The sequence below is a fragment of the Ranitomeya variabilis genome, chromosome 7 (genome assembly GCF_051348905.1).
Source record: "Ranitomeya variabilis isolate aRanVar5 chromosome 7, aRanVar5.hap1, whole genome shotgun sequence".
NCBI lineage: Eukaryota > Metazoa > Chordata > Amphibia > Anura > Dendrobatidae > Ranitomeya > Ranitomeya variabilis.
This window is the reverse complement of record NC_135238.1, coordinates 150,032,274-150,053,253: the sequence shown is the minus strand read 5'-3', so window position 1 is coordinate 150,053,253 and position 20,980 is coordinate 150,032,274. Positions and strand designations below refer to the sequence as shown.

The 20,980-nt window shown below is 45.4% G+C and overlaps 1 protein-coding gene across 2 annotated transcripts in view; it reads right to left on the bottom strand.

Moving 5' to 3' along the window:
- Positions 1 to 20,980, bottom strand: part of LOC143784153 (aldehyde oxidase 1-like) — a 291,675-nt gene that overhangs the window by 36,104 nt on the left and 234,591 nt on the right. For both annotated transcript variants that reach the window (XM_077272028.1, XM_077272030.1), the window contains one exon: positions 15,251 to 15,325. In XM_077272028.1, the coding sequence (XP_077128143.1) occupies positions 15,251 to 15,325 (75 nt within the window). The remainder of the gene's footprint in view (positions 1 to 15,250; positions 15,326 to 20,980) is intronic.

Genomic DNA, 20,980 nt, shown 5'->3' with positions numbered 1-20,980 from the left:
TATTTTCACGGCTCTGCGTTATAAACTGTAGTGAAACACTTGGGGGTTCAAAGTTATCACAACACATCTAGATAAGTTCCTTGGGGGGGTCTAGTTTCCAATATGGGGTCACTTGTGGGGGGTTTGTACTGTTTGGGTACATCAGGGGCTCTGCAAATGCAACGCGACGCCTGCAGACCAATCCATTTAAGTCTGCATTCCAAATGGCGCTCCTTCCCTTCCGAGCTCTGTCATGCGCCCAAACAGTGGTCCCCCCCCACAAATGGGGTATCAGCGTACTCCAGACAAATTGGACAACAACTTTTGGGGTCCAATTTATCCTGATACCCTTGTGAAAATACAAAACTGGGGGCTAAAAAATCATTTTTGTGAAAAAAAAAAAATAATTTTTATTTTCACGGCTCTGCGTTATAAACTGTAGTGAAACACTTGGGGGTTCAAAGCTCTCAAAACACATCTAGATAAGTTCCTTAGGGGGTCTACTTTCCAAAATGGTGTCACTTGTGGGGGGGTTTAATGTTTAGGCACATCAGGGGCTCTCCAAACGCAACATGGCATCCCATCTTAATTCCAGTCAATTTTGCATTGAAAAGTAAAATAGCGCTTCTTCCCTTCTGAGCTCTGCTATGCGCCCAAACAATGGTTTACACCCACATGTGGGGTATCGTCGTACTCAGGACAAATTGCACAACAACTTTTGTGGTCTAATTTCTTCTCTTACCCTTGGGGAAATAAAAAAATGGGGGTGAAAAGATCATTTTTGTGAAAAAATATGATTTTTTATTTTTACGGCTCTGCATTATAAACTTCTGTAAAGCACTTGTTGGGTCAAAGTGCTCACCACACATCTAGATAAGTTCCTTAGGGGGTCTACTTTCCAAAATGGTGTCACTTGTTAGGGGTTTCAATGTTTAGGCACATCAAGGGCTCTCTAAATGCAACATGGCGTCCCATCTCAGTTCCAGTCAATTTTGCATTGAAAAGTCAAATGGCGCTCCTTCCCTTCTGAGCTCTGCCCTGCGCCCAAACAATGGTTTACACCCACATATGGGGTATCAGTGTACTCAGGACAAATTGCACAACAATTTTTGGGGTCCAATTTCTTCTCTTACCCTTGGGAAAATAAAAAATTGGGGGTGAAAAGATCATTTTTGTGAAAAAATATGATTTTTTATTTTTACGGCTCTGCATTATAAACTTCTGTAAAGCACTTGTTGGGTCAAAGTGCTCACCACACATCTAGATAAGTTCCTTAGGGGGTCTACTTTCCAAAATGGTGTCACTTGTTAGGGGTTTCAATGTTTAGGCACATCAAGGGCTCTCTAAATGCAACATGGCGTCCCATCTCAATTCCAGTCAATTTTGCATTGAAAAGTCAAATGGCGCTCCTTCCCTTCCGAGCTCTGCCCTGCACCCAAACAATAGTTTACACCCACATATGGGGTATCAGCGTACTCAGGACAAATTGCACAACAATTTTTGGGGTCCAATTTCTTCTCTCACCCTTGGGAAAATAAAAAATTGGGGGTGAAAAGATCATTTTTGTGAAAAAATATGATTTTTTATTTTTACGGCTCTGCATTATAAACTTCTGTAAAGCACTTGTTGGGTCAAAGTGCTCACCACACATCTAGATAAGTTCCTTAGGGGGTCTACTTTCCAAAATGGTGTCACTTGTTAGGGGTTTCAATGTTTAGGCACATCAGGGGCTCTCCAAATGCAACATGGCGTCCCATCTCAATTCCAGTCAATTTTGCATTGAAAAGTCAAATGGCGCTCCTTTGCTTCCAAGCTCTGCCATGCGCCCAAACTGTGGTTTACCCCCACATATGGGGTATCAGCGTACTCAGGACAAATTGTACAACAACTTTTGGGGTCTATTTTCTCCTGTTACCCTTGGTAAAATAAAACAAATTGGAGCTGAAATAAATTTTGTGTGAAAAAAAGTTAAATGTTCATTTTTATTTAAACATTCCAAAAATTCCTGTGAAACACCTGAAGGGTTAATAAACTTCTTGAAAGTGGTTTTGAGTACCTTGAGGGGTGCAGTTTTTAGAATGGTGTCACACTTGGGTATTTTCTATCATATAGACCCGTCAAAATGACTTCAAATGAGATGTGGTCCCTAAAAAAAAATGGTGTTGTAAAAATGAGAAATTGCTGGTCAACTTTTAACCCTTATAACTCCGTCACAAAAAAAAATTTTGGTTCCAAAATTGTGCTGATGTAAAGTAGACATGTGGGAAATGTTATTTATTAAGTATTTTGTGTGACATATGTCTGTGATTTAAGGGCATAAAAATTCAAAGTTGGAAAATTGCGAAATTTTCAAAATTTTCGCCAAATATTCGTTTTTTTCACAAATAAACGCAAGTTATATCGAAGAAATTTTACCACTAACATGAAGTACAATATGTCACGAGAAAACAATGTCAGAATCGCCAAGATCCGTTGAAGCGTTCCAGAGTTATAACCTCATAAAGGGACAGTGGTCAGAATTGTAAAAATTGGCCTGGTTATTAACGTGCAAACCACCCTCGGGGCTTAAGGGGTTAATAACCAGCAAAGGCTATGCAGACAGCTGCGGGCTGATATTAATAGCATAGGAAGGGGCCATAGATATTGCCTCCCCGGCTAAAAACAACAGCACTCAGCTGCCCCAGAAAAGGCGCATCTGTAAAACACGCCAATTCCGGCACTTAGCCTCGCTCTTCCCACTTGGCCTGTAGTGGTGTCAAGTGGGGTAATAGTTGTGAGGTTGATGTAATCTTTGTATTGAAAGGTGACATCAAGCCCACGGCTTAGTAATGGAGAGGTGTCAATAAGACACCTATCGATTACTAATCCTATAGCTAGGGTATATACAGTTTTCAACAAGGACGGTGCCAAGATGCGACCCAAGATGGTGCGCCACCACATTATGGGTGTAAGGTCCAAGCATTCCTATATGAACAATTTCGTGGAAAGAGGATTGGTCGTCGTGGGCCAATGAATGGCCACCAAGGTCTCCTGATCTGACCCCCTTAGACTTTCATCTTTGGAGTCATCTGGATGCAATTGTCTATACTGTGAAGATACGAGATGTGCAGCATCTGAAACAATGGATACTGGAAGCCTGTGCTAGCATTTCTTCTGCGGTGTTGCTATCAGTGTGTCAAGAGTGGGAGAAGAGGGTTGCATTGACAATCCAACAGAATGGGCAGCACTTTGAACACATTTTATAAGTGGTTATAAACTTCTGAATAACTCATCAAAGAATAAAGTTACGTTAAAACCAAGCACACCATTGTTTTTCTTGTGAAATTCTCAATAAGGTTGATGTGTCACATGACCCTCTTCCCATTGAAAAAAATAAAGTTGGATCCAAAATGGCCGACTTCAAAATGGCCGCCATGGTCACCACCCATCTTGGAAAGTTTTCCCCCTCCCATATACTAATGTGCCACAAACAGGAAGTTGATATCAACAACCATTCCCATTTTATTTAGGTGTATCCATATAAATGGCCCACACTGTATATATAAATATATATAGAATATATGTGTGTTTGAGGAATATTTCCTTTGAAAATGATGTGTAAATGACTGAGAACTGCTGTATGTAAAAGCTCATGTTAAAATCGCATTGCAATCGGATAGCAATCGCACTGCACTCAGATGTAAATCGGATGTTAGGTGTGAAAATCGCATTGTACTCGCATTACACTCGCATGACACTCGTCCGTTTTTTCGGTCCAGATTACGGACAGTGTTTTTTCTCACATATGGGTATGAGCCCTTAGCCCGTTTCTCCTGCTTTGTACTTGTTGGTGCTAACAGGGAGAAACCGATCACAAGCAGGAGGCAAGGAAACAGGCTGAAACTGCATCATATAGAATACAGAGACTCTTCAATGTTAGGGGACAACAGATTTATGTCACTGACCTATCTGTAGAAAGAATTGCAGTATGAGGAGACTCTACCCCCTTAAAAGTCAAATGCATTATGGGAGGATGTAGCCTGCAATCTGCATTGAGGAAATTATATTGTGGGAAACCAGTAACCCACAAGGCAAGCAACCCAGAAATTGACAAAACAACCAAATCAGATAACGTAATGCACACACAAGAGCCTTCACAGTATTTTTTAGTAATAGCTGTGCTGAATTATATAGGCAAACATCACTGGAGCACCACTTTAAGGGGACATTTTTCATTTTAATATGTAAAATTAATTTTCCAGATATAGAATTTGTTTTTCATGTGTAAAAGTATATTCATTGCAAAGTTTTATCATCTCAACTAAGAATAGAGCTAGAAGGACTTAAATAGCATTTTTCTGCAAGATGTATGGGGCTTGTTACGAGTGAAGCTTCGTACAGTAGTTTCTTTGCAGTCATCTTTCTCACACTTATGGATTAGAGAAGACTTATGGTATTCCTATTTATAGATCTCAGAATATGGAGGCACAAACCCAATTTTTTCAAGATTTTTTTTTTAAATATTAAAACATCTCATAATTGTATACATTTAGTATCTGAATAATTGTACTGATTGTAAGACAGGAATAAAAAACAAAAGTGAAAAATAGACATGATGTGAAGGAAAGGGTGAATCGGTATGTGCAGATGATCAGTAAATGCTGCGGGTTGGACGCTGCGTACTTGTGCGTCAAGATGTTACAGCATAGTGAATGGGATTTCTAGAAAACCCATGTCCACTATGTGTCCAGAGATGCCCGCGGAGACGGACATGCGGCGCGCCTTTTCAGACCGCAGCATGTCTATTTATCTTGTAGAGACGTGAGTCCCGCAAGAGAAATTTCACCCATACAATGTATTGTACGCGGTGATTCTGTACCGTTCAGTGAACACATGCGGATTCACCTGTGTTCAATAGACGGCAGCACTTTGGGCGCAGTGGACATGTACTCCGTCCAAAGCATTGCCACTTCTGGATTGTCTGCTCACATCCTCAGAGTCACCAATTATCAAGAATAACTATAAAAGTGTATAAAATAGAAATAAAGTAAACTAATTTCGGATATCCCTCCTTTGAACCTAAATTTTCAAGATTCCACATTATTTTTTTCCGCACATTATCTGCTCTATTTAACAGTGAAATGATTATTTCGCCCTGTTTTAATGTACTCAGCAATAACTGACAAGATCTCCTCTACTTACATTACTTTCCTAATAAACACCATAAACAATACACTATTTATTCTGCAATAAATGGATAGTCATCTTCTTACACAGGGAGAATATCACCGAGGTTTTACTAATGACACCCGTGATTAACAGGCACTAAAATGTTTTCTAAACAACCCTTTGAACTACTTTTACTAGTGAAGCAGTCTGCAGATTAATTGATGGTAAACTCTAAGGTCCCATTGGTCAAGAGTGGCATTTTGTACACTAGTCCTGATAATGGTTGTGCTGGAGTAAAATGTGCAAAGTTCATTAAAAGGTTACTCATTTTATTTATTGTATTTGGCGCAACTTTTAGCTGCTGGGCGCCAAAAAGAATGCACTCCACTACGGGACTTAAATACATTTTTGTCATAATTTATGACATTTTCGTGGCATAAATTAGAATGAATTTGTTAGATCTGCTCAGCCACCTGACCCTCTTTTGGCTAAACTGTGTCTCACACGTGGTCCTCCTCTTTGAATTTGTGGTATGTCGCTCTAAAAGGTTATATGTATGTTTGTTATGACGTTTTCCTTGCAACAATGTATTATAATGCACTTAGCACTTTAGAAATTATTTGGTTACTAGATGGCAGCCCGATTCTAAAGAATCGGGAGTCTAGAATCCATATATACTTTATTTATTCAAATGTAAGAATAATTTGGTGGGCGGGGACCCTCGGCCTCCGATTTGGTTGGCGGGGCCCCACGGCCTCCGATTTGGTGGGCGGGGTCCCTCTGCCTCCGCTTTGGTGGGCGGGGCCGCTCGGCCTTCGATTTGGTGGGCGGGGCTCCTCGGCCTCCGATTTGGTTGGTGGGGCCCCTCGGCCTCCGATTTGGTAGGCGGGGCCCCTTATCCTCCGATTTGGTGGGCGGGGACCCTCGGCCTCCGATTTGGTGGGCGGGGCCCCTCGGCCTCCGATTTGGTGGGCGGGGCCCCTCAGCCTCCGATTTGGTTGGCGGGGCCCCTCGGCCTCCGATTTGGTGGGCAGGGACCCTCGGCCTCCGATTTGGTGGGCGGGGCCCCCCGGCCTCCGATTTGGTTGGTGTGGACCCTCGGCCTCTGATTTGGTGGGCGGGGACCCTCGGCCTCCGATTTGGTGGGTGGGGACCCTCGGCCTCCGATTTGGTGGGCGGGGACACTCGGCCTCCGATGTGGTGGGCGGGGCCCCTCGGCCTCCGATTTGGTGGGCGGGGACCCTCGGCCTCCGATTTGGTGGGCGGGGACCCTCGGCCTCCGATGTGGTGGGCGGGGCCCCTCGGCCTCCGATTTGGTGGGCGGGGACCCCCGGCCTCCGATTTGGTGGGCGGGGCCCCTCGGCCTCCGATTTGGTGGGCGGGGACCCTCGGCCTCCGATTTGGTGGGCGGGGACCCTCGGCCTCCGATTTGGTGGGTGGGGACCCTCGGCCTCCGATTTGGTGGGCGGGGACCCTCGGCCTCCGATTTGGTGGGTGGGGCCCCTCGGCCTCCGATTTGGTGGGCGGGGACCCTCGGCCTCCGATTTGGTGGGCGGGGACCCTCGGCCTCCGATTTGGTAGGCGGGGCCCCTCGGCCTCCGATTTGGTGGGCGGGGACCCTCGGCCTCCAATTTGGTGGCGGGGACCCTCGGCCTCCGATTTGGTGGGCGGGGACCCTCGGCCTCCGATTTGGTGGGCGGGGACCCTCGGCCTCCAATTTGGTGGGCGGGGACCCTCGGCCTCCAATTTGGTGGGCGGGGCCCCTCGGCCTCCGATGTGGTGGTCGGGGCCCCTCGGCCTCCGCTTTGGTGTGCGGGGCCGGGCCCCTCGGCCTCCGCTTTGGTGGGAGGGGCCGCTCGGCCTTCGATTTGGTGGGCGGGGCTCCTCGGCTTCCGATTTGGTTGGCGGGGCCCCTCGGCCTCCGATTTGGTTGGCGGGGCCCCTCGGCCTCCGATTTGGTGTGTGCTCTGCCTGGGGCCACTGTGCTCTGCCTGGCACCCCATATGCTGCCTGGGGCCCCTGTGCTCTGCCTGGGGCCCCATATGCTGCCTGGGGCCCCTGTGCTCTGCCTGGGGCCCCATATGCTGCCTGGGGCCCCTGTGCTCTGCCTGGGGCCCCTGTGCTCTGCCTGGGGCCCCATGTTCTGCCTGGGGCCACTGTGCTCTGCCTGGGGCCCCATAAGCTGCCTGGGGCCCCTGTGCTCTGCCTGGGACCACTGTGCTCTGCCTGGGGCCCCATATGCTGCCTGGGGCCCCTGTGCTCTGCCTGGGGCCACTGTGCTCTGCCTGGGGCCACTGTGCTCTGCCTGGGGCCCCATATGCTGCCTGGGGCCAATGTGCTCTGCCTGGGGCCCCATATGCTGCCTGGGGCCCCTGTGCTCTGCCTGGGGCCCCATATGCTGCCTGGGGCCCCTGTGCTCTGCCTGGGGCCCCTGTGCTCTGCCTGGGGCCCCATGTTCTGCCTGGGGCCCCTGTGCTCTGCCTGGGGCCACTGTGCTCTGCCTGGGGCCCCATATGCTGCCTGGGGCCCCTGTGCTCTGCCTGGGGCCCCATATGCTGCCTGGGGCCCCTGTGCTCTGCCTGGGGCCCCATATGCTGCCTGGGGCCCCTGTGCTCTGCCTGGGGCCCCTGTGCTCTGCCTGGGGCCCAATGTTCTGCCTGGGGCCCCTGTGCTCTGCCTGGGGCCACTGTGCTCTGCCTGGGGCCCCATATGCTGCCTGGGGCCCCTGTGCTCTGCCTGGGGCCCCATATGCTGCCTGGGGCCCCTGTGCTCTGCCTGGGGCCGCTGTGCTCTGCCTGGGGCCCCATGTTCTGCCTGGGGCCCCTGTGCTCTGCCTGGGACCACTGTGCTCTGCCTGGGACCCCATATGCTGCCTGGGGCCCCTGTATGCTGCCTGGGGCCCCTGTGCTCTGCCTGGGTGTAGGACACTAGTGACGTCACTTATCTCCGGACATTAGCTCCGGACATTAGCTCCGGACATTAGCTCCGGACAAAGCCACGGAAGTTGGCACAAATTGCAGGAAGTAGTATTCTAGGCAATTATATATTAGATGTATTATTGCTGCTACTATGATACAGATTTATAAAGAGAGATATACCTAACTATTGATTGGTGCTTGGTATACTCTGCAAAATACATATAAGGAACGATAGGGAAGACTGCAGTGGGATATATGTATTAAATCTTCAATAAGATGTAATTCTTTCCATCCCACTAGAGGGCAGTATAACAATAAAATAATATATATAAGTATCCTATGTATTCTTTTCCTTGATTTTGCATAAAGTATTTATGAAGATTTGTGACTGTAGTCTTTTTTAATAATGAGATTATTATGATCTATGTGGATATATAGTGAATATAGCTCCATAATCCCAGATAATGAGAATGGCTTTTGACTGAGAACAATCAGGTATTTTTTTTAAAAAAAGAATTGTTTAACCCCTTAACGACCGCCGATACGCCTTTTAACGGCGGCCGCTAAGGGTACTTAATCCACAGCGCCGTTAATTAACGGCGCTGTGGAAAAAGTGAATAGCGCCCCCCAGAGTCGGATTTTCTCTGGGGTCTCGGTTGCCGAGGGTAGCCGAGACCCCAGAGAACATGATTCGGGGGGGTTTTACCGACCCCCGAGTTGCGATCGCCGGTAATTAACCGTTTACCGGCGGTCGCAACAAAAAAAAAAAACGCGATTTGCCGTTTAATTTCTCTGTCCTCCGATGTGATCGCACATCGGAGGACAGAGAAATGTGGTCCCCGATGGCCCCCAATAGCCCCCCAATACTTACCTACCTCCCCCGGTGCTCCTCGTGTCTCCCCATGGGCGCCGCCATCTTTTTTCCGGGAAAAAATGGCGGGCGCACGCGCAGTGCGCCTGCCGCCCGGCACCCGGATGTTCTTTGGGGTCTCGGCTGCCGGGGGTAGCCGAGACCCCAAAGAACATGATCGGGGTCGGTTTGCACCGACCCCTGCTTTGCGATCGCCGGTAATTAACAGTTTACCGGCGACCGCAAAAAAAAAAAAAAAAAAAAAGCGATCAGTTATTTCTCTGTCCTCTGATGTGATCGCACATCAGAGGACAGAGAAATAGGGGGATTCGGGGACCCTATCATACTCACCCGGGGTCCCTGGGTCCTCTTCTGTCTTCTCCTGCCAGCCGGCTTTTTCATCATGGCGGGCGCATGCGCAGTGCGCCCGCCATCTGCTGCCATCTGCCGGCCGGCAGGAGAAGACAAGTTGGGGCTAAAATTAGGGTTAGGGTTAGGGTTAGAGTTAGGGTTAGGGTTAGGGTTAGGGTTAGGGTTAGGGTTAGAGTTAGGGTTAGGGTTAGGGTTAGAGTTAGGGTTAGAGTTAGGGTTAGGGTTAGGGTTAGAGTTAGGGTTAGGGTTAGAGTTAGGGTTAGAGTTAGGGTTAGAGTTAGGGTTAGGGTTAGGGTTGGGGCTAAATTTAGGGTTAGGGTTAGGGCTAGGGTTAGAGTTAGGCTACTTTCACACTAGCGTTTTTTGGCTTCCGTCGCAATGCGTCGTTGGAGAAAAAACGCATCCTGCAAAAGTGCTTGCAGGATGCGTTTTTTCTCCATTGGCTTGCATTAGCGACGCATTGCGACGGATTGCCACATGTCGCATCCGTCGTGCGACGGATGCGTCGTGCTTCGGCGGACCGTCGACACAAAAAAAACTACATGTAACTTTTTTGTGCGACGTGTCCGCCATTTCCGACCGCGCATGCGTGGCCGGAACTCCGCCCCCGCCTCCCCGCACCTCACAATGGGGCAGCGGATGTGTTGAAAAAACAGCATCCGCTGCACCCGTTGTGCGGCGCTTACAACGCTAGCGTCGGTACGTCGGCCCGACACACTGCGATGGGCCGAGTACGACGCTAGTGTGAAAGTAGCCTTAGGCTTCTTTCACACTTGCGTCGGTACGGGGCGGTCGCAATGCGTCGGCCCGATGTACCGACGCACGTTGTGAAAATTGTGCACAACGTGGGCAGCGGATGCAGTTTTTCAACGCATCCGCTGCCCAGTCTATGTCCTGGGGAGGAGGGGGCAGAGTTACGGCCACGCATCCGCGGAAATGGCGGACGCGACGTACAAAAAAAAGGTTACATTGAACTTTTTTTGTGACGACGGGGGCTAAAGTTATGGTTAGGGTTGGGGCTAAAGTTAGGGTTGGGGCTAAAGTTAGGGTTAGAGTTGGGATTAGGGTTAGCGTTTGGATTAGGGTTGGGATTAGTGTTACGTTTGGGATTAGGGTTGGGATTAGGGTTAGGGTTGGGATTAGGGTTAGGGGTGTGTTGGATTTAGGGTTTTGATTAGGGTTATGGTTAGGGTTGAGATTAGGGCTGTTTTGGGGTTAGGGTTGTGATTATCGTTAGGGTTGTGATTAGGATTATGGATCAGGTTGAGATTAGGGTTAGGGCTGTGTTGGGGTTAGGGTTGGAGTTAGAATTGGGGGGTTTCCACTGTTTAGGTACATCAGGGGGTCTCCAAACACGACAGCCAATTTTGCGCTAAAAAAGTCAAATGGTACTCCCTCCCTTCTGAGCTCTGCCGTGCGCCCAAACAGTGGTTTACCCCCACATATGGGGCATCAGCGTACTCGGGATAAATTGGACAACAACTTTTGGGGTCCAATTTCTCCTGTTACCCTTGTGAAAATAAAAACTTGGGGGCTAAAAATCTTTTTTGTTGGAAAAAAATATATTTTTTTATTTTCACTACTCTGCATTATAAATTTCTGTGAAGCACTTGAGCTTTCAAAGTTCTCACCACATATCTAGATAAGTTCCTTAGGGGGTCTAGTTTCCAAAATTTGGTCACTTGTGGGGGTTTCTACTGTTTAGGTACATTAGGGGTCTGCAAACGCAACATAACGCCCGCAGACAATTCTATCAAAGTCTGCATTCCAAAATGGCGCTCCTTCCCTTCCGAGCTCTGCCGTGCGCCCAAACAGTGGTTTACCCCCACATATGGGGTACCAGCATACTCAGGACAAATTGGACAACAACTTTTGGGGTCCAATTTCTCTTGTTACCCTTGTGAAAATAAAAATTTGGGGGCTAAAAAAATCTTTTTTGTGGGAAAAAAATATTTTTTATTTTCACTACTCTGCATTATAAACTTCTGTGAAGCACTTGGGCATTCAAAGTTCTCACCACATATCTAGATAAGTTCCTTGGGGGGTCTATTTTCCAAAATGGGGTCACTTGTTGGGGGTTTCTACTGTTTAGGTACATTAGGGGTCTGCAAACGCAACATAACGCCCGCAGACAATTCTATCAAAGTCTGCATTCCAAAATGGCGCTCCTTCCCTTCCGAGCTCTGCCGTGCGCCCAAACAGTGGTTTACCCCCACATATGGGGTACCAGCATACTCAGGACAAATTGGACAACAACTTTTGGGGTCCAATTTCTCTTGTTACCCTTGTGAAAATAAAAATTTGGGGGCTAAAAAAAATTTTTTTGTGGGAAAAAAAATATTTTTTATTTTCACTACTCTGCATTATAAACTTCTGTGAAGCACTTGGGCATTCAAAGTTCTCACCACATATCTAGATAAGTTCCTTGGGGGGTCTATTTTCCAAAATGGGGTCACTTGTTGGGGGTTTCTACTGTTTAGGTACATTAGGGGTCTGCAAACGCAACATAACGCCCGCAGACAATTCTATCAAAGTCTGCATTCCAAAATGGCACTCCTTCCCTTCCGAGCTCTGCCGTGCGCCCAAACAGTGGTTTACCCCCACATATGGGGTACCAGCATACTCAGGACAAATTGGACAACAACTTTTGGGGTCCAATTTCTCTTGTTACCCTTGTGAAAATAAAAACTTGGGGGCTAAAAAATCTTTATTGTTAAAAAATATATATTTTTTATTTTCACGACTCTGCATTATAAACTTCTGTGATGCACTTGGGCATTCAAAGTTCTCACTACACATCTAGATAAGTTCCATGGGGGGTCTAGTTTCCAAAATGGGGTCACTTTTGGGGGGTTTCTGCTGTTTAGGCACATCAGGGGCTCTCCAAACGCGACATGGCGTCCGATCTCAATTCCAGTCAATTTTGCATTGAAAAGTCAAATGGCGCTCCTTTGCTTCCGAGCTCAGCCATGCGCCCAAACAGTGGTTTACCCCCACATATAGGGTGTCGGCGTACTCAAGACAAATTGTACAACAGCTTCTGGGGTCCATTTTCTCCTGTTACCCTTGGTAAAATAAAAATTTGGAGGCAAAAAGATCATTTTTGTAGAAAAAATTCGATTTTTTTTATTTTCACGGCTCTACGTTATAAACTTCTGTGAAGCACCTGGGGGTTTAAAGTGCTCACCACACATCTAGATAAGTTCCTTAAGGGGTCTAGTTTCCAAAATGGTGTCATATGTGGGGGTCTCTACTGTTTAGGCACATCAGCGGCTCTCCAAACGTGACATGGCGTCCGATCTCAATTCCAGCCAATTCTACATTGAAAAAGTAAAACGACACTCCTTCTCTTCCAAGCTCTGCGGTGCGCCCAAACAGTGGTTTACCCCCATATATGGGGTATCGACGTACTCAGGAGAAATTGCACAACAACTTTTGTGGTCTAATTTCTCCTGTTACCCTTGTGAAAATAAAAATTTGGGGGCAAAAAGATCATTTTTGTAGAAAAAATGAGATTTTTTATTTTCACGGCTCTACGTTATAAACTTCTGTGAAGCACTTGGGGGTTCAAAGTGCTCACCACACATCTAGATAAGTTCCTTAAGGGGTCTAGTTTCCAAAATGGTATCACTTGTGGGGGGTTTCCACTGTTTAGGCACATCAGGGACTCTCCAAACGCGACATGGCATCCGATCTCAATTCCAGCCAATTCTGCATTGAAAAAGTCAAACGGTGCTCCTTCAATTCCAAGCTCTGCGGTGCGCCCAAACAGTGGTTTACCTCCACATATGGGGTATCGACGTACTCAGGAGAAATTGCACAACAACTTTTGTGGTCTAATTTCTCCTGTTACCCTTGTGAAAATAAGAATTTGTGGGCGAAAAAATCATTTTTGTGAAAACAAATGCGATTTTTTATTTTCACGGCTCTACGTTATAAACTTCTGTGAAGCACTTGGGGGTTCAAAGTGCTCACCACACATCTAGATAAGTTCCTTGGGGGGTCTAGTTTCCAAAATGGTGTCACTTGTGGGCGGTTTCCACTGTTTAGGCACATTAGGGGCTCTCCAAACGCGACATGGCGTCCGATCTCAATTCCAGCCAATTCTGCATTGAAACAGTCAAACGGTGCTCCTTCACTTCCAAGCTCTGCGGTGCGCCCAAACAGTGGTTTACCTCCACATATGGGGTATCGGTGTACTCAGGAAAAATTGCACAACAAAATTTGTGGTTAAATTTCTGTTTTTACACTTGTGAAAATTAAAAAAAATGGTTCTGAAGTAAAATGTTTGCAAAAAAAAGTAAAATGTTCATTTTTTTCTTCCACATTGTTTTAGTTCCTGTGAAGTACGTAAAGGGTTAATAAACTTCTTGAATGTGGTTTTGAGCAGCTTGAGGGGTGCAGTTTTTAGAATGGTGTCACACTTGGTTATTTTCTATCATATAGACCCCTCAAAATCACTTCAAAGGTGATGTGGTCCCTAAAAAAAACATGGTGTTGTAAAAATGAGAAATTGCTGGTCAACTTTTAACCCTTATAACTCCCTAACAAAAAAAAAAATTGTTTCCAAAATTGTGCTGATGTAAAGTAGACATGTGAGAAATGTTATTTATTAACTATTTTTTGTGACATATCTCTCTGATTTAAGGGCATAAAAATACAAAGTTTGAAAATTGCAAAATTTTAAAAATTTTCGCCATATTTCCATTTTTTTCATAAATAATCGCAAGTAATATCGAAGAAATGTTACCACTAACTTGAAGTACAACATGTCACGAAAAAACAATCTCAGAATCAGCGGGATCCGATAAAGCGTTCCAGAGTTATAACCTCATAAAGTGACACTGGTCAGAATTGTAAAAATTGGCTCGGTCATTAAGTACCAAATTGGCTCTGTCACTAAGGGGTTAATATTACTGTCACTTCGTATACTGTCACTTCGTACTTGAGTGTACCATGTATTGTCCAATCACGTGCTACCCTATAAGCTATATGTTTTATTAATTATTGTGTTTAATAAAGATTTATTGATTTTTAAGAAGAGTTCTCTAAGCTTTTTTGATATGATAGTATAACTGTTTTTCAGGAGACTTAATATTTTGTGCCCAAAAGTATCGGATATTTTTTCAAAATGTTGGCAGATTTGGCTGGGACTGCTGTGGAAACACTACAAGAGCGCAAAAACATTACTGGTTCTAAATTGTTTCATGCCTGAATTCTGACGAAAACTGTTTGATAAATAGGCCTAAGACTATGTTCACACGTTGCGTTTTTGCTGCATTTTTTATGCAAATTAAAAGCTATGTTTTACATTACCATTAAAAGCTATGAGATTTCAGGAATCTCATACACACACATTGGGGTTTTTCCTGACTGAATTGTAAGACTGCTGCATTTTTGAAAACTGCAGCCTGACACTTCTTTCAGCGTTTTTTCATCCACAGAAGGCAATGAGCAAACAAACGGCAAAAACGCAGGTATTAGGTTTTGCTGTGTTTTTGGTGCAGAAAACTCAAGAACAACAGCCACTAAACTGTATCAGCATGAAAAACGCAGCAAAAAACGCAGAAAAACTTGTTTTTTAAGCAGCTTCTTTACTGCCAAGAGAGCGGGTTTTGTATGCAGAAAAAAACCGCAGCAGAAAAAAAACGCAGCAAAAACCCAATGTGTGAACATAGCCTAATAGTTTATTCTCATATACAGTATTTCAAGGTCCAACTGTGGAGCTGAAATGGTAAAATGCAGTCCCTTGATTTTAGCATTTAACGAGTGCAGAGTCCCCCCGATTACAACTTCTGGTAAGCCTCTATGATTTGTTAGAAGTTGCACAAAAAAACAGCTCAACTATGAAGAATATAGTAAAAGTTTCTTTGTCACATTCAGAATAATACTTTCCTCATAAAAAATCTCAAAATTAATGTCATTAAATGTGCAACATGAGTATTTTTGGATGTAACTTTCGATAAATGTAAATTGATCTCACCCAGTCTTCCCATTTACCATCTGGATTGTTTTTGACAAAAGGTTCCAGTCTTCCCCAGAGAGTCTCGCAGGCATACTTAAAAAAACAAAAAAACAAAACATAAAGTTGAGAGTTTAGCTTTCTGTTGATAGATTGGACTTTTATAGACATAGCAATACCAAATATGTTTATTTTTTATTTTTTTTGTTTTTTTTGTTTTTAAAATGTAATAAAGTGGAGTGATTAGAATTTTATATACGGTATATATTTTTTATATAAAAAAACAACTTTTTTACATTATTTTTAGTCTTTTTGGGAGACTTGAGCCTTTGATCATCTCTGATCCCTTGTTTTCTATATTGCAATACCACAATATTGCAGTATGCAGAGAAAATCATTGTCTCTTATGAAGCAGAAGAATTGACATCGCAAGCAGGGGAACCTTCAGCAGGCCCCAGGAGCAATGGCAACACACATGATCACTTTGCAAGAATTGGGAGGGGGAATGGGGGAAGCCAATGGGTGTATGGGCCACATAAGTTAAATATTGCTGTCAGCAGCATTTAGAGGCTTAACAGCAACAATTGAAGCTCAGCTTTGATCTTTACTGTTACAGAGTAACACAGACAGGATCTGCCATGTAAGGTGTGAGCTCAGTTCCTGAGCTCACTCCATAGGCAGGTAGCTAGCATTGGATATACTAGTATGTCCAATGTGGGTAAGTGTTAAAGTTATTTTTGTACATACTGAAAAAAGGCCGCCGGACATGTCCTCGAGGGGAGATATGAATCATTGAGGTTGGTAGCCTCAGTGATGTAAGCCTAGAAAAACAGTCTTCAGCACTTATAGTGCTGACAGAGTTAATAGGGCTTTTCAAGCCGGGGTTACAAGCAGTCAGAGGGATGGGTGGGATTCGCTGCTCACATATTCCCACCCTGGGGTGTGGTACGGCAGATAAAAAGGAGACCAGTTGTCTCATTCAGTGACTGAGAGTGGAGGTGAGATGTTTTCCTATGTCAAGTCTCCTGCCAGAGTCTTTTGTGCTTGATGTTACACTGTACGGGTGAAATGGATCAACAGTTATGTGCCACTGTACTTGTACTATTTTTGCTTTCTTTACACCAAAGGACCATTATGATTTATTTACTGCATGGTTTATGAAGTTTGAATAAACCTGCCTGGACAATGTTTAAGAAATTGCTTCCCATGTATACCTCAAGCGCTGCTGAATGAACAGAAACTTTACAATTGGTGCTAGAAGTGCGGGAAAGATTCCCAAGGAGCACGGGTGATTTCTGTCTGGAAACTGTAGGTCATGGCAGCTGTAGCAGTGCAAGTGCGGTCTGAAACCATGGAGAAGCTAATCAAGCAACTGGTTCAAGCTAACATGCAGCAGCAGCAAGCCCAGCAGGAGACAAATAAACTGTTGATAAGCAGTTTCAGCTACAGCCTCAACAAATACAGCAGCAGCAGCATCAACAGCAACATCAGCAGCAGTAGTAGATGATATTCCTAGCAGAGGCCGTCTGTTTCAGGGAAGTCACACCGCCCCCTAGCTAAAGTGATGAGACTGTTATGGACTGGTAATTTAGGAGCACCATGCGACTAGCTCTGGGCAGGTGGTAACTATACAGACCGCAGTTCCTGATCTTAACACAACACTAGCAGTAGCCGTGGGATGTTCCTGTCACTCCCTAGACACCTTGTCACAGCCGGAGAACTAGCTACCCCTAAAGGTAGAAACAGGAAAGCTATCTTGCCTCAGAGAAAATCCCCAAAGGATAGGACAGCCCCCCACAAATATTGACTGTGAGAGGAGAAGGAAATGACATACGTAGTATGAAACAAGATTTAGAAAAGGAGGCCAATTCTAGCTAGATAGAAAGTAAGGAAAGAAACACTGTGCGGTCAGTAATAAAAACTAGAAAAAGTCCACCGCAGAGATATGCAAAAATCTCCACACCTGACTAAAGGTGTGGAGGGCAAAAACTGCAGCCAGAGCTTCCAGCTTAGCTGAATAGATCCATACTGATAAGCTGGACAAATGAGCAAAACATAGAATGTGCTGAACAATAAAGTCCACAACAAGTGGACTGCAAAAGGACAAAAGGACTTATCTTTGCTGAACTGGACAGAGTGTCAGGGAAATCCAAAAGAGCAGTGGCTCCAAGCAGGAACAATTGACAACTGGCATTGATTGAGGAATAAGGCCAGACTAAAATAGCCGAGCCAGAAAGACGATCAGTGAGAGCAGCTGCTGATGCTAAATCCAAGAAGCAGCTATACCACTCAAAACCACAGGAGGGAGCCCAAGAGCAGAACTCACAAAAGTGCTACTTACAACCACCGGAGGGAGCCCAAGAGCGGAATTCACAACATGAGACCCAGGCAAGAAAGTCGGTAAGGGGGCGCTACAAAAGATGACCCTGGGTGGTGATGTTGAGGCATTTTTTACCATTTTCGCAGAACGGGAGAAACTGCTTCCGGAGCAGTGGGTGGAGGTTCTGGCACCATACCAACAGGGAAGCAAAGTCCAGGTGATACTTGATGCTATAAGAAAGGCAGGGTTTTCCATAAACCTGAAGAAATGTGCTACGGGGATGGAGGAAGCCAAATACTTGGGCTATGTCACAGGCAGGGGTTAAATCAAGCCCCAAATAAATAAAGTTAACGCTATCCAGAGTTGGCCACAACCTCTTTTGAAGAAGCAGGTCAGCGCTTTCCTGGGCATCTTGGGCTACTACCACTGGTTTATCCCTAGCCTGGTCATGATAGCCAACCCTCTGACAGACGTCTGTAAAGGTACAAAATTGACTATGCCTAGGTGGTCTTCAGAAGCTGAGACAGCTAGCCTGTGTAAACAGCCAGTGTTGCTGACACCGGAGTTCTCCAAGGAGTTTGTGATCCAGATGAACACATCAGAGGTTGGCCTGAGTGCTATCTTGTCTCATGACTTGAACAGGGAAGATCACCCAATAATGTGCCTGAGTCAGAAGCTGTCTTCCTGTGAGAACTACTCCATAGTGGAGAAAGAATGTTCGGCCATCAAGTGGGTATTGAACACTCTAACATACTAGGAAGTTTAGGTTAGTGTCAGACCATACACCGCTGAGCTGAATGCAGGAGAAGAAGGGGAACAACGCCTGAGTGACCAGGTGATTTAGAGGGAAAGGCGTGCACTCTGTAGGAGTGAAGCTGGTGCAGGCTGAACCTGGAATTAATCCAGTGAACTCATAAATTCGGACAAACAACCGCACTCAGAAACTGTATTCAGATTGCATCAAAAGAGTGAAGTATTTATTGAGTAACACCACAGTGATCAATGGAGTTCTGAGGTAACGTTTCGACCCAATGGGTCTTTATCAAACCTCACTTACTAGGCAGAGAATGATAGGGGAGAAAGGAGGACGCTTGTCCAATGGACGGAGACAGAGGCTCCACAAAGTATCGAAAACAGCTGGAAGGTGCGGGGGTCCGGTACGGCACGGACAGGGAGCAGTGTCCCTAGAGGCACTGTGGGTCCAGCAGGAGGAATAAAGGCGGTACCAGGTGGTTCTTAGCACTTCAGGATTTTAGCTTGCATGTAGAGCAGAGGTGTCAAACTGCATTCCTCGAGGGCCGCCAACAGGTCATGTTTTCAGGATTTCCTTAGCATTCCACAAGGTGCTGGAATCATTCTGTGCAGGTGATTAAATTATCACCTGTGCAATACAAGGAAATCCTGAAAACATGACCTGTTGGCGGCCCTCGAGGAATGCAGTTTGACACCTCTGATGTAGAGCATAGGTCCGTGAAACTACATTACAATGCTGACACTCTGTCGAGGGTCCACTGTTTGACTGGCTTTGCGCAGAGGAGTAGAGGTATGTAAAATGGCTGCCGGACAGGTCCTTGGGGGGACATATGTATCAACAAGGTAGGTAGTGTGGAGATCAGACTGAACCGGGGAATCCATTTTGTCTTCTTCCTGAGAAATCTGGTATACAACAAGAAATATTTCTGCAAACTTGACATTTTCTTTGTTTTGTTAGTAATCACGCGCACATTCCTCCTTGATATTGTAGCTTTTTATCTACATGCCAAATAATTGTAACTTTTTCACTAGAATAAGATTTGCTTTGTAAGTGATTGTGAAATATGAGCGCTTGTGCGCATGTCTGTAAAATGTCTAAACTTTTTATCTATATAAAGAAGGGGGAGCGCCCAGTGAGGAGAGGCGCGGGCTCCAGGGCTATCCCTGTCTATGAACACACAACCTTTGTGCTGCGTGTTATTTATTTGGATCCCATCCAGGAAGCCAGGGACGGAGAAGGACTCAACATTTCTTGGCGCCCGAACAGGGACCCGAGGCGAGAGTATTTGCTCGAGATTCACCTGCGGATACGGACAACGGAGATCTGGGATAATGGACGGCAAATGAACTGAAAAAACCTGGCCAGGTAAGAGACATTATTAGTTCTCTTTTATCTGCCCTGTATTATCCGAAAGATCTCTATGAGCCGTGTCACGCTGGGTTAGTCTAGTAGTGAGTAGATACCTATAAAACTCGGGTTACCATATTGTATAGATTTATAAGTCCTGTCCCTGGCAGTGTGTGAACAGTGTGAAGGTTGTGGCATGTTGTGAAAGAAGAGCAAAAGTACGTAGAAAATAAGCCGAAATAGTTGGGGTATAAGCCTTATACACGGAAGTCAGCCTAACTGGGTCATGTGGTAGCGTCCTTTCGAGGAGACCTCCGCCCATGCTTGACTCTCAATAAGTGCTTAACCTCCTTCATTTCTGGATAAGGTTTGATAGAATGAGCCCAGGACGCGGTTTCATGAGCCTGGGACAAGTATGCTAACTGAGACAGAAAGTTTTGTGATCTGTATGGTGTTGCTGAGTCTGTTTGCGTGCATAATAGCACTTAAGTACGTCCTGCATATTAGAAGAAACGGAGCAGACGAGCCTTTCAATATTTTAGCTCCCTAGGAGAGAAGGCAACGAGACATCACCACAGAGTAAGTGATTGTCCAAACGTCACCTAGGGTAGACATAGCTAATATTGAAAAGAAAAATGGGAAATAAACAGACAAAAACCGTCTTAGGACAAGTGGAAGCAGCAGATATCATACAGGAAAGATGTGGAAAGACAGTCAGAAAGCAGATTAGAAGGGTAAGAGAAAAATTGGGAATTTCAGAAGCACTTATGTTCAGCACAGAATGGGAAAGAGTAAATAAAGAAAGAGGAGGAATAGTTAAAGATAATGGGTGGGAAGATATTGTGCACTGCATGATAAAAGTCTCAAAAACAGCAAGAGAAGAAAATTGGAGATATGATCCAGACACTTTCAAATGGTCTATAGGAAGGAAAGGATGTATTCCACCTTCTTACCTAGATCCAAATGCCCAATCATTTGTACCATCTGGAGGAGCAGAGGGAGGAAAACAATTTCCAGCCTTGTATCCCAATCTTGGTGGGGTAGGAGGATGGGTATGTTCACACTGTGGACAACAAAATCCAGATTGGAGGAATGATTGTCTAGCCTGTGGTGCGCTTAGACATGGCACTGTACTTGCTCCTGTTAGGGTAGTACCAAGACCTTTTAGGGAAACAAATGCTGACGGGGTAATGGGAACTAGGTATCATCAAACTCGGCAATATTTCCCTTGGTCCCCTGCTGAAGGTATGTCTCTCTTGCATAACGCGCCAGACCCCACTCAGTTTCCAGTCAGATTTGCACAATATATACAGCAAATTATGCAGACTCA